General features: G+C 51.0%; 1 protein-coding gene across 1 annotated transcript; it reads right to left on the bottom strand.

The window, feature by feature from the left end:
• Positions 1 to 2,991: 2,991 nt before the first annotated feature.
• KLHL25 (kelch like family member 25) lies at positions 2,992 to 11,358 on the bottom strand. The gene is made up of 2 exons (XM_050309667.1): positions 9,534 to 11,358; positions 2,992 to 4,567 (listed from the first exon to the last, which is right to left on the bottom strand). The coding sequence occupies exon 1, from the start codon at positions 11,344 to 11,346 to the stop codon at positions 9,577 to 9,579; it is 1,770 nt and encodes a 589-aa protein (XP_050165624.1). The 5' UTR covers positions 11,347 to 11,358; the 3' UTR covers positions 2,992 to 4,567; positions 9,534 to 9,576.
• Positions 11,359 to 12,158: the final 800 nt, after the last annotated feature.

Here is a 12,158-nt window from a genome sequence, read left to right as displayed (position 1 = left end):
CTGGAGCCCTTCCCCCACCTTCATTTGGCGGGGGGCACGAAACACAGAGGGGTCCTTGTCTGCGATGCCTGCGAGACGTGGACATCAGTGGTGCCGCGTGTGCTGGGGAAGCGGGAAGTGAGATGTCCAGGCACTGACAGCATGAAAAGCCAGGCTTTTTCCACCTAATTGGATCTGTTATTCAGCTGAGAAACGCTGAATGGCTTGGGTGGGCTCTGAGCTCGCAATTTCAGTGAGGAAGTCGGGACGTGGTGGTAAAGTAGGTCACGCTGCTGCAAACAGGGTGAGGGTTCTGCACAACGGCTGAGGATGTTAAATAAGGAGGTGGTGAAATGGAAAGAAAAGGGAGGTTGTGAGGAAGGGAGAATAAATGAGCTCAGTCCTGGCTATTCACTCCCACTCGGAGTCCCTGCTGCTGGCTCCCACCTTGGGCCCCCAGCACTGCTGCTTGTGCCCAGAGGGCACAGGGCTCCTGCTCTGCACTGGAGCAAGAGGGACTGGTGCCAGTTTAAACTTCCAGTTGGTTATGGGGAGCTAGGGGCAATAGTTTCTCCTGCTCTTGGAAGCTTAACTCAAACACTACCTACTGAGCAGCGTTTTGATGCATGGCATTTTGTGAGCCTGGACCCTCTTCAGAGACTAAAATGTGCTGGGTTTTCCCCAAGGGAAAAGGTGCATGGGAAAGTAGGAAAACAATTTGACAGGGGGATATATTGCAGGGAGAATGTGCAATGCTGGGGCACTAATTAATGTGCAGAAGATGACAAACCAAGGACACGAGGCTTCAGTGCTCTGTATAGACATGGATGAATTTGAAAGCACGTCGGATGGCTGGAAAAAAAACACTCCTCCACTCCAATTATGTGTTTAAATGCCAGAGTTGGCCTCTGGATGGACGTGGGGCTTCCTCAGACACCGAAGCTATTAAATCACCAGCTACTCTGCTTTTAATTGACTCTCATGACAAAGGGAGAGCAGGCTCAGAAGATAATTCCCTGCAGGGCTTCACTGCACAACAGTATTATTTCAAGGGCAGCTGGGGTCAGGCTGGGAAAATGCATATTTAAAAACCAATAAGGCACTATGAGATTTATTTAAAGAAGACATAGAAGTATCGGCCTTTTGCGACTGGGGAGGTTCACCATGGTCAGTCCCTTGGGATGAAAGTCCCCAGGCCTGGGCTCAGGAAATGTCTGATCCTGCCAGCTGCCCGCTCAGCTCCATCTCTGAGCATCTCCCTGTCCTCTCCTCCCAAGTGCTTTCTGGAGAGTGAGAAGCACCCTGTTACATAGCTGGGGAACAGAGTAGGAGAGAGCCCATGGGCAGGCTTCAGACAAGGCCAGAGGGTGGGCAGAGTGGAGCTGTGTCCTGCCCAAGCTCTCCCATGGGACTGGGCCCAGCAAAACAAGGGAGGCGTGGGACAAGCCCCCCTGTCCCTCCAGGGGATCACCATGCCAGGTTCCTGGCACCTCATGGGGAAGATGTCTGAGCTTCTGACACCCTGCAGAGAGGGCTGGCTATAGCCTGTGGGCATGTTTCCCAGGAGCCTGGGAATACACAATCCCTGTAACACCACCAGACAGGACTCTTTCCCAAGTGCTCGCTCCCAGACAAAGCTGTGCCTGACCTGCTGAGATGGTGAAAAAGCCCTTTTAAAAAAGGAAAACAAATCAGGTTTACATTTCTACCTCAGTACCTCCCTTTTAAACCCCAGCCCCGTTCTGGTTGTAGCTTTATTCTGACTGTTACATACATTTCCATCTCCTGCTCCCCTTTTACTCTGTTGCTGCTAACCAAGAAACCTTTGTATTTCTCATTGCATTTAATTCCATAGCAACAGGTCGCTGCTGTCACAGCAGCTGCTGATGGCTTTTGAATTGTCTTTCAGGAAAGCTCCAGAATAAATACAAAAGAGCAGGTCTCTGCATGGCTCATATCAAAGCAAGCCCATTGCAAAGCCTCCCCAGCTGCTATTTAAAGTCCCATAGTCACATATAAAACCTGAATCAACAAAACTATAGACGATTTCATTCACACACCCCTTCTCTTTTTCCCCCCTCCTGCTCATCAAACAGTAATTTCTACCCTGAATTGGTTTCCCAAAGGGTTCTTTAATGAGCTTTTTCTATGGAGCCTTATACTTGTATCTGCTCAGCTCATGTCAGCTAATGCTGCTGCCTACCCAGCTCCTGCAGGCAGGGGGGCATGTTCCCTGTGTCCTTTACAGCTCCAAAATTTAGGCTTTAAACTCCTTTGTGCGTAACATCCACAGGAAGTTTCACTTCCCAAACCCAATCGTCCCCTGCTATAAGAGGAGGCAAATGCGAGTTTGCCTGGTGCCTGTTCCCTGCTCTGAGTGATGCTCCCATGGTCCCAGACCTGAGCAGGGGCCTGAGTTCCCAGAGCAGGGCTGGATCAGTCCCCTGCTCCTCTGGGATGGGGAGATGTGTACACAGTGGAGAAGCGTGGACAGGGGCCCAGTTGGAAAGCTCCGTCTCTCCTGTCAATGGGCCCCTTTCTTGGGAGCTGCAGGAGCCAAGCAAAGGCAAATAAGGAAAACAGAAGTATGAATTCTTCATCTTCCTTAGAAATTACTGCCTTTCCCTGCAGGAGTATGGCTGTGTCTTTGTTGGGGCCCTCAACCTACTTGGCAGGTATTATAACCATTGCAGACTTGCAAGTTCTCCTAAAATCATGACACGGATAAGCTGGGCAAAAGCATTCATGGAGCACGAGACATGTGATGTCCTCAGGACACGAGAAGTCCTGGACTTTATTCCCAGATCTACCACTAACCTTGGACAAGACAACTGACATTGTGCCTCAGTTTCCCAAGCGCTGAAGCAATAATAATTACAGCCAGGCTGGTTGCTTCGGAGGCTGTTTGTGAACCGCCCCACCAAGTGCCAACCCTGTTATTAGTCCCCGGCCCTGTTATTAGACCTAAATCCAACTTACTTAGGAATGAAGACTCCTGTGAAAAACACACAGACGGTTTCCCAGATCATCATTTTTATTAAAGTTCACAAGCAGCTGAAGGGAAGGGGGGAAAAAAAAAAAAAAAAAGACTAGAAAATGTAAATAAACGTCATTCAGCGCGTCGCAGACTGGCTGTGCAAAACGTGTGTTCTCCCCGGCAGCAACGGCCGCCCGCTGCTCCGAAAAGACCTTTGCTTGTTTGAAGCCGTGTCAAGGCTTTTCAGAGCGTTGCATCATTCAGCTGGCCAGGCTACAGCTCAGCCTAATCCAGGGGGCAAAAGGCAAGCCTGGAGCCTCTGTAGATCTGCTGTGCAGGGCAGTGGGATGCTGGCTTGGTGTAGAACCAGGTCCTTGGTGGTGGCCAGCCCTAAAGAGGCCAGTAAGGAGCTGCATCCCTGTCTTGACATGCCAAATCCATGCGCCCTCCTTCACAGCATGAGTGAGGAGCAACTCAGGCTGACAGCTCTTGGATGCATAATCCCAAACACAGTCCACAGCCAGCATGTGTGGATAACCTGGAGCAGCCTCAGCCCAACCACTGGCAGGCATCGTGCAGTCAGAAACACTCACATCTCTGCAAAGTGAAGCCAGGATGTGGGGTACCATGGGAAGAAGGGGGATCCCTCCCCTGCCCACTCTGCCATGCTCCCCTAATCCACTTGCTCTCCCTCTGAGGCCTTGCTGGTGGCAAGATGCCCCCCTCCCAAGGCACGAGCTGCACCCCTGTTTCTGCTCCTGTGCTAATTACACCCTCACCCACGCGGAGGGAAGCTCAGCAGACCGGCTCTGAGCACACAGTGGGCTTTATCTGGTGAATATCTGAGCAGCGGTGCCGGTGCCTTGGCACACTAACAGAGCTGCTGTGCTCTCCCCAGCAGCTGTGTGTGGGGAGCTACTCGGCCTCCAACCAAATCACAACCGGCTGCAGTGAGGAAAGGCGGGGAGCGGGGGGGAAATTTAAAAGGCCCAAAGTGCAAAACAAAAGGCACCTGCCCTGTTTCACCGCAGTACCTGGTGCTGCTGGCAGCTGCCCCAAGCTCCCACGCTTTAATGTTTCAACAGCCATCGCCTCCATCGAGCGGCCAGAGGATGGGGAGGGCCAGGTGCTCTCACCCCTGTTCCCCTTAACAAACACTTCCAAGTCACCCAAGCAGCGAACACTGCCAACAGCAAGTTTGCTGCCTTTAAAAAAAAATTAATATCTCCTAAACCCCAAACTGAGTAATAAAAAGCACATAAAGGCTGCCCAGCAGTGCTTGCTGAGGGATGCAGCCTCCATCTCTCTGGTGCTGTTGGCCCACTGGTGCCCACGAGCCATCCCTGTGCCCCTCATGCCCAGCTCCTGCCTTGCAGCCAGTGCTCCTGGCTCTGTGCCATCCCTGCATGATGGCCAGTGGCGGGGCTGAGTGGCCCTTGGCGGTCCCGTGATGTGATGCCAGCGTAGGGTCTGGCTGTGCCTCCCACTCCTGGTGCCAGGAAGGGACGTGAAAGTTGCCTCGGAGTCCTGTGTGGGACAACAGGAGGGGACTCAGTCACAGTGTTGTCGGCTCCAACTGCAAGAGAGGGGACCTGGATGTGACTCTGGCATCTGGGGAAGGAAAGAGAAAGCTCATTAACCGGTGAGATGCTTGGCTCAGCCCACACAGAGGAGCACTGGCAGTTACTCGGGTAACCCTCCCTCCCGAATCCCAGAAATGGGTGGAGGTAGAAAGCAGCTGGCTTGTTTGGGAGTTGGAGTGTGCTCTGATTGAGCATGACAGGGGGGAGAGAGGGTGTTCAGCTGGGGAGGGCTCAGAAATGCGCAGGGAACTTCTGTGGACATGACAAGGGAATGAAAAATTGAGAAAAAAAAGAAGTTTTTGCCTTTTTTTTTTTTTTGGCAGGGACGAGGGCCCAAGAACTGGAACAGACAAAACAAAAAGACCCTTTTTCTCTTTTTCCACAGGTTCCTCCAAAAACATCCGTATCACTGACATTTCCAAGGGGTTGATTAATCCAGTCTGGGGCCTAGCTCAGACTGCATACGTTTCCATCTGCCCAGGGTTAGGAAAAGCCTGATTTTCATCGACTTTCCTCCCCAGGCCAGCCACTCCCTTCCAACGCTGCCTGATAAACTGGCTTCAGAGACAACCAGCCGCTTGGAAAGAGCAGCAGCGGCAAAAAAATCTGCAATCCCTGTTTATCCGGCCTTGCTATTATACACATGCAAATGGGTTTCCCAGGAGCCACTGAGAGAAACCAGCTGTGACTTTGTTCTGGCAACTCCAGCGAGGTTGCAACAGGTTGCAAGCAACCACCCCAGCAGCACGCAGGTGAGCGGCAGCGTTTAGGAGCCAGGGGATTATCCTGGGCATTTTTTAGGCTGCTGTTTGCAGGTACACAGGTTTAGGCATGGGAAGATGTCCTTCTGTGAGCAGGGCTCCGTGGATGGAGCTGAGAATGATGCATGGCAACAAAATCCTGGGATTGTTGCAAGGTGAAAGCTGACGGGGCGCTGCTGCACGTGAAAGGGAGCCACACCAGGCAGCACTGAATGTGTCTTTGCAATGGCTTGTTATCTAAGATGTAATATAATAATCAGGAAAAGCCACTGAACAGATTTGACACAGCGTGAGTGTGGTATCACAATACAGTTCAGGGCCTGACATGTGGCCTAAATCCTTGCAGCAGCTTTGGGACCAAAGTTCATTTTAGGCGCCAGAACACTCTTAAAAACTTTCAGCCTCAATCGCTCAGCACCCACCCAACAGTAGGTACCAGCTGCTGATGCCGCCCACAGCCCTCAGAGGAGCTAATCCCACCAAGTGGGAGCCACAAAGTGGGCTTTGAGCTTTCGGATGTGTCCCAGGAATAAGTGTCTGAGCAGTGCCCAGCCACCAGCCTCCCCTCCCTACAGCCTGGATCGTGAGGAGGATCCTGGAGGAGCTAAAAAGCGCCAGAATGGGAACCCCTGGGCAGGGGAACCCCTGGCTTCTCACTGTGATGGGGTTTGGCTCATCCCCTTTGTTTTGAGATGGGAATTCCAACACCTCCACCCCAGGGCAGCATTTGAGGCTCAGGAGGCAGCACAGAGGGATGCAGTGACTCCCCTTTCCAATTCACCTTCCCTGGCTGGACCATGCAATCTTAGGTGACCGTCCCGCTCCCATTTGTGACTCCGCCCCACGCCATGAAAATGAGAGCGTCACACAGGACAGACAGTTTGGAGAAACCACTTTTAATGTGGTGACAGGCAGCTTGGAGAACCTGTTCCTGGTGAAGCCCAAAGTCACCTCTGGGGAGGTGTAGAGTTGTCCCCATCAACTGTCACTGCACAGGACTGTGACAGACCACCCAGCATCCTCCTCCGGGCTCCTGGCCAGGCTGCGCTTGTCTTTGTAAACACAGAGAGTCTTTATTAGCCGAGCGCTCAGTATTTTATTTCCCTTTTGTAATGTTCTGCCTCCTCGCGGCTCCACCGCCACGGGTGGGAGGAGACCAGGCTTTCACGTTTCATGTTGCTAATCACGCTTGATCCCTGGAATTAACTGCAGGTAATAAGCGCTAAATTAATGTCACACAGCCTCCTTGGCAGGGCCGCTGGGACCTCTGCCCAAAGGTGCCCTGGCTCCAGCTGGGAAGGGCGAAGGCCATGCCCTCAAGGAAACACTTCCAGCTGATCAGCTTTATGCTTTAAATGAAAAGCAGGCTGGGCGGTTTATGATCAATGTTTGCCGAGGACAGATTATTCGGGTTTCAGGGACCAGTTCATAGGCAAGAGGTTGTTTTTTCCATGAGTACAAAGTACTGTTTCCTGCCATGTGACTGCCCAGGCCTTTTCCCTCCAGCCCAGCTTGCTCTGCTCTGAGGAATGGTTCCTCCTGAGCCTTCTCCATCTGAGGGAGTAACCCACAGGGTTAGTATTGCCAAAGCACACTTGGACACAGCCAGCCTGCCCTCTGGGTGTCCCTACTTGCAGAAGGATCCCATAGGGCCTATCCAGATGTTGCAGCAGAGACCTTCCATGGTGGGAGTTACAAGCCAAAAGATCCCTCAGCCAGATCTACAACAGGACAATGGTGTAGTCATAGGAACTTATAGCCAGTTATCCCAGTTCCTGAGCCCAGTTTTGACCCAAGTACAGCCAGGACAGCCAAGGCAAGTACATGGGACATGGGTGGTGCAGCACTGCAACACATGCACATTGGAGAGATTCACTCACCCATCCTGGCGCTTTATGTAAGGAGCTGTCACAGTGGCTGAGGCCACAACAATAAATAATTTAAAAAAAAAAAAAAATCCCTAAAACAAAAACCCTAAAGAAAAACCATGTGGAGAGACATTCTTTCTGGCAAGAGCTCGTGTATATTTTAAATACTTCTTTTAACCGAAGAGTGGAAGCGAAGCCAAAAAAGCACATAAAACCCTCACACAGTGACTTTTCACCAGTTTAATTTGCAGGTTGGTATATTACAGCTCCTAGTTTTCTTGTGCTGTTTCAGGCTCCACGTTACAGGGGGGAAACCTATCTATGCAACCCCCCCCAATCTATTTATTAGGTCTGAACAAACCACATACAGTATGGAGGAAAAAGGGCAGGAGAGGAAAATAACATCACTGTGACTTTGGAGACTTTTTTATTCAGTGACTGAAGAATCAACTCCCACCTCAAACTATTCCCTATCCTATTTCCAGGAGCACGGCTGGTGTCGAGCTTTAATATTCAGATGCATCTGCTACCAGAGAAAATTAATTTTCAGCTCTAGGATGGCTCTTAAAGAGAGGCCCCATTGACCTGAGCTGAAAATGATGGAGTCCTCACACTCTTTGGTGCAATATTTAATAGCCAAGTGGCAGTTAATTAGATTACTGAGCCACTGTGACAGATGCTAGGCAACGCCTGAGGAGGAGAATTTGGAAAGGTCATTATCTTTCAGTGTCGGGAACACTCTCAGATTTCATTTTAACCCTTTCCACTCTCGCCCTGCCCTCATGGTGGTCCAACCCATGTCAAAACCAGGTGTTTCACAAAGGCCAGAGCAATGCCCTGGGTGATTTTTTCCCACCTGAGAAAAGCAGGTGGCCACACTGGGCAAATAACAGCAGATGTGCCAGGAACTCCTCCTTGGTTCCCAGCTGGCATCAAAAGAAATGATCACTGGGAGGTGCCAGCAATTTCACCCGCTGGGTGATTCCCAGGCACGCCAACCACACCAAGTGGGAAGCAGGGAAGTGAGAGGGTGTTAAGAGGGTTTGGGCAGCATTCTTTCTTCCCTGTGTTAAGTGAAGTGGATTTTGATGAGTCTGTGGAAGAATTTCCCTCCCCACAGTCCCCACTTTCCAAATAAAACTGTAAGTGAAGCTTGTCGATCCCACATGCACACCCGCTCCTATAGCTGGCTGGGATGTAGGCTCCGACCACCAAAGCAGGGCTCTGTGTGTTGCTGGCTCTGTGAAACCTGCAGACAGAGCTAGATGAGGTGTTACAGACTTCCCGGTGAGATGATGCTATCCAGCTATTGCCCATATCATTACCTGCTTTTACAAGGCAAGGTGAGAAGAGTTTTTGGCCTTTGCCCAGCCAGCTGTATCTCAGCAGGTTGGTGAAGACATGCAAAGCTCTGTGGAGCTACACTGGGAACCAGAGTGGCAACCAAACATCCCACTGGGGAGGAGAGAGGACCAGCAGTCCTATCCTAGTGGCACTGCAGCAGCACCTTCCCTGAGCAAGCAAGAACTGGAGCACCAGAATGAGACAGGACATCATGAGATTCCACCAACTTTCTTATTCTCACATATCCCAAAACACTGATAAACACATTCTTCTTCTGGTTACAAAACCCCTTCCCTCCCACTCAGGTCTTACGCAGAAGTCTCAGAAGTTCTGATTTAACAAGCAACAGTTTGGATGATAAATAAACACTAGGACCATCAAATGCATCGTGGCTTCTGAGCTTTTGCTTCTGCTACCCACTGAAATGTAAATACAGAGTATAAAAAGAGATCCAGGATTTGCTGGCATTCCAAGGGTCACTTGCCTAAATATTCATCATTTCTGAATAAACCACCCAGAAAATCAGCAAAAATATTGAACTACTGAGACGTTTCCAAAGCACTTGTGGCCCTGGTATCTCCCAGGACTCACCTTCAAGTGTTTTTAGAAAGCTTAACTCCCTCAACTGCACAGGGACAGGATGTATTCCACAGTGAGAGCCGTGGCGTGTGAACACATCTGCCCTTCCCTCCCCACCCACCCACAGAAGGGTGACTCTGCCACATCCAGCTACCTTGGAGCAGAGGGAAAGGAGCCGTGGCCTGATTGCAACCATCGCTGTAGATGTATCTCTGAAGACGACAGGGACAATCAGCTGGAAATAAGAGAACCCTGGGAGCTAGCTAAGCTTACAGCACTGCAGGACTGGTTACTGCTTCCTGGCTCTGCATCAGACCTTTAAATGCTCCCTGCCCCTAAAACAACCTCATGAACAACCTGGAACCCATGACTCCGGCGCAGGGGGTGTAGCCGCAATTGAGGCAAGACAGCAAGTTTCAGTTTAAGAGGAGGAGACCCTTACCTTATTGACCTCCTGGATACAAGCCCCCGAGCCCTGCCCCTCATCATGATGGCAAGTGCTTCCAGGTGCTGACAAAAGCCGTGGGGATGAGCGAGTAAGGCACCGTCGTGATACAGTTCCACGTGTCTGACGTAGGGTCGTAGCAGTCCAGCGTTTTGCACCTCTGAGTGCCAAAGTAACCCCCCACCACGTAGAGTTTATTCCCCGAGGCCAAGGCGTGGCACGACATGCGCTTGGCCGTCATGTCCCCGATGCGTGTCCACTGGTCGGTCTCGCAGTCAAAGCGGTACGCGGACGCCGCCGTGAACTCCGTGTCCCCTCCCATGATGAAAATCTGGCTGCCCAGGACAGCGGCTGCCGTGTAGCGCCAGGGCTGCGGGCATTCGGCTTTGATCATCCATCGATTCTCAGCTGGGTCGTAACACTGGACTTTGGACACCATGTCCCGGTGAATGCTGGTCCCACCAAAGACGAAAAGCTTGAGCCTGGCACTCACCACCGCGGCGTTGCTCACTCCATCTCTCAGAGGAGCCACCATAGTCCATTTGTTGGATATGGGATCGTACTTCTCCACTTGCTTCAAGGAAACAGAAGGAGATGCAGGAAAGACTCCAGCCACTGCGGTGTGTCCACCAACCACATACAGGCAGTTTTCCAGTTCGGCCGAGCCGTGTCCAAACCGAGCGATTAACATCGGGGCAGCTTTGGACCATTCCTCGTGCACAGTGTCATACACCCACACGTCTTTGGAGACCCCGTTTTCTGAGCCTCTGCCTCCAGTGATATACACTTTGCAGCCAATGGCACAGGCACTAAACTCCTTCCGTGGACTCGGCAGGTCTGCTTTGGGGATAATTTCCTTTGCTTTGTGGTCTACCTGGTAAATCTTATCACACATGAAAGTCTGTCCTCCCAGGATCAGCAAGGTGTGCCCAGCTTTGCGAGGCCTGGCACAGGGACTGGTGACGACTCCATCATTCTGGAGGATCTTCTTCTTGCATTGAATAGCTTCATCCAAGACAAGCTTGTTCCTTTCATCCACCATGATCAAGTCCTCACAAGCCAAGGCTTCCTTGAGGCATTCAGAAGGAAGCAAAGCCAGACGAACATTCCTCAGAAGCTCTGGGAGATAAGCCTTCCGCTCATCCAGATCGTATTTCACCCACTGGATGACAGCCTTAAAGACTTTTTCCTCATCCTCAATTTCCAGCTCATCGCTGGAGATGAGGTCCAGCAAAGTGTCCTTGGAAAGGTTGTTGAAGTCCTCACTCTTGTGAACAGTCTCAAAGTTGACCAGGCACATCCTCCAGGAGAGCTCGTAGAGCCGTCGGCACTGATGAGCATCCGAGAGCAGCATCATGCCCAGGCAGTTGGAAGGGTAGAGGTTCTTCTCCAGGAACTCGGCCGCCGCATCTCGGACGTCATGGAACTGCAGCATGTCTCCAGCTTCCAGGAGGGACTCAGCGTTCTCCTCATTGATAATGATCCGAGAGGAGTAGGCAAAGTCCAGCAGCAGCTCCAGCACCTCTGGGTGGAGGCTGTCATGGAAGTTCACCTCATCATCCAGGCTCTCCCGGAGGCCGTTGCTAAACATGGCCTCGAAGTACCTGCTGGAGGCAGCCAGCACTGCCCGGTGGCACGGGAATGACCTGTTTCCTGCCCAAAGGGTGACATCGGTGAACATGCAGTGCTTCCGCAGGGTGTTCAGGTGGGACAGGACACAGTCCGGGTGGGAAGCTTTGTGAAAGAGCAAGATGTTCATGGAGCCGGTGCTAGTCCGGGATTTACGGTTCTCGTGGACGCTGACTGACATGATGGCAGAGCTCTTGCCTGCGGGAGAACAAACAGGAAGACCATTACTCCCTTGTCCTTACTGATGTATGGCATGGAGAACACGTGCATTTGCTATCCAACCCTGGTACACTGCCAAAGGACCTCAAATGAGAGGCACCAGCAGATGTCCCTGTGCTCCTGCACCCTGATTTGCTGAGCCCGTGCCTCCTGCACCCTCACATCCTCCAAAAAATTTAACTCAGGCTGAACAGGCTGGGAAGGCAGAGCAGGGTAAAGGGGGGAATTCTCCACTTTGGTTTCAGCAACAGAGCAACAAAGTGAAGCAATCAACCCCCAAACTTGGTGGTAGATTGTCTCAACAGCCCCTAGAGGGTATTGGCAAACCACAGAAGAGTTATTTTTCCTTAGAAAACAGCACCGAGAGAGCAGACTATCCAGGGTAAAGGGCATTGGTCTGTTTCTGGCTCAGCAGAAATCAAGTCTGGCTTCTGATTTTCATATAGATTGCTGCAGGTTTAGGAAAGGCAATTGCTAGACGTTTTATTTATGGAATATTTAACTACCAGCACAAGACAAAAGTTTTGAATAAATTTTACCAAAGCCATTCCTTTTAGCTTCTGATGATGAAACTCACTACACACTTCATATGATTTAAACATTTTGCAGGACAGATTCACATCAGAGCAAAACAAAAGAGACAGCCCAATTACGCCTTTTACCAGACAGGCAGAAGCAAACACAAGGCTTTTATTAGTTACTATTTCATTTAAGTGCTACTTGATACCGTTCTTTGCCTGCAGAAGAATGCTCCTTTGGAGTAATCAAATTAAT

This window comes from Myiozetetes cayanensis, unplaced genomic scaffold (genome assembly GCF_022539395.1).
Source record: "Myiozetetes cayanensis isolate MyiCay16 unplaced genomic scaffold, myiCay2020 scf14, whole genome shotgun sequence".
Lineage (NCBI taxonomy): Eukaryota > Metazoa > Chordata > Aves > Passeriformes > Tyrannidae > Myiozetetes > Myiozetetes cayanensis.
This window is presented reverse-complemented; position numbering and strand designations above follow the sequence as displayed.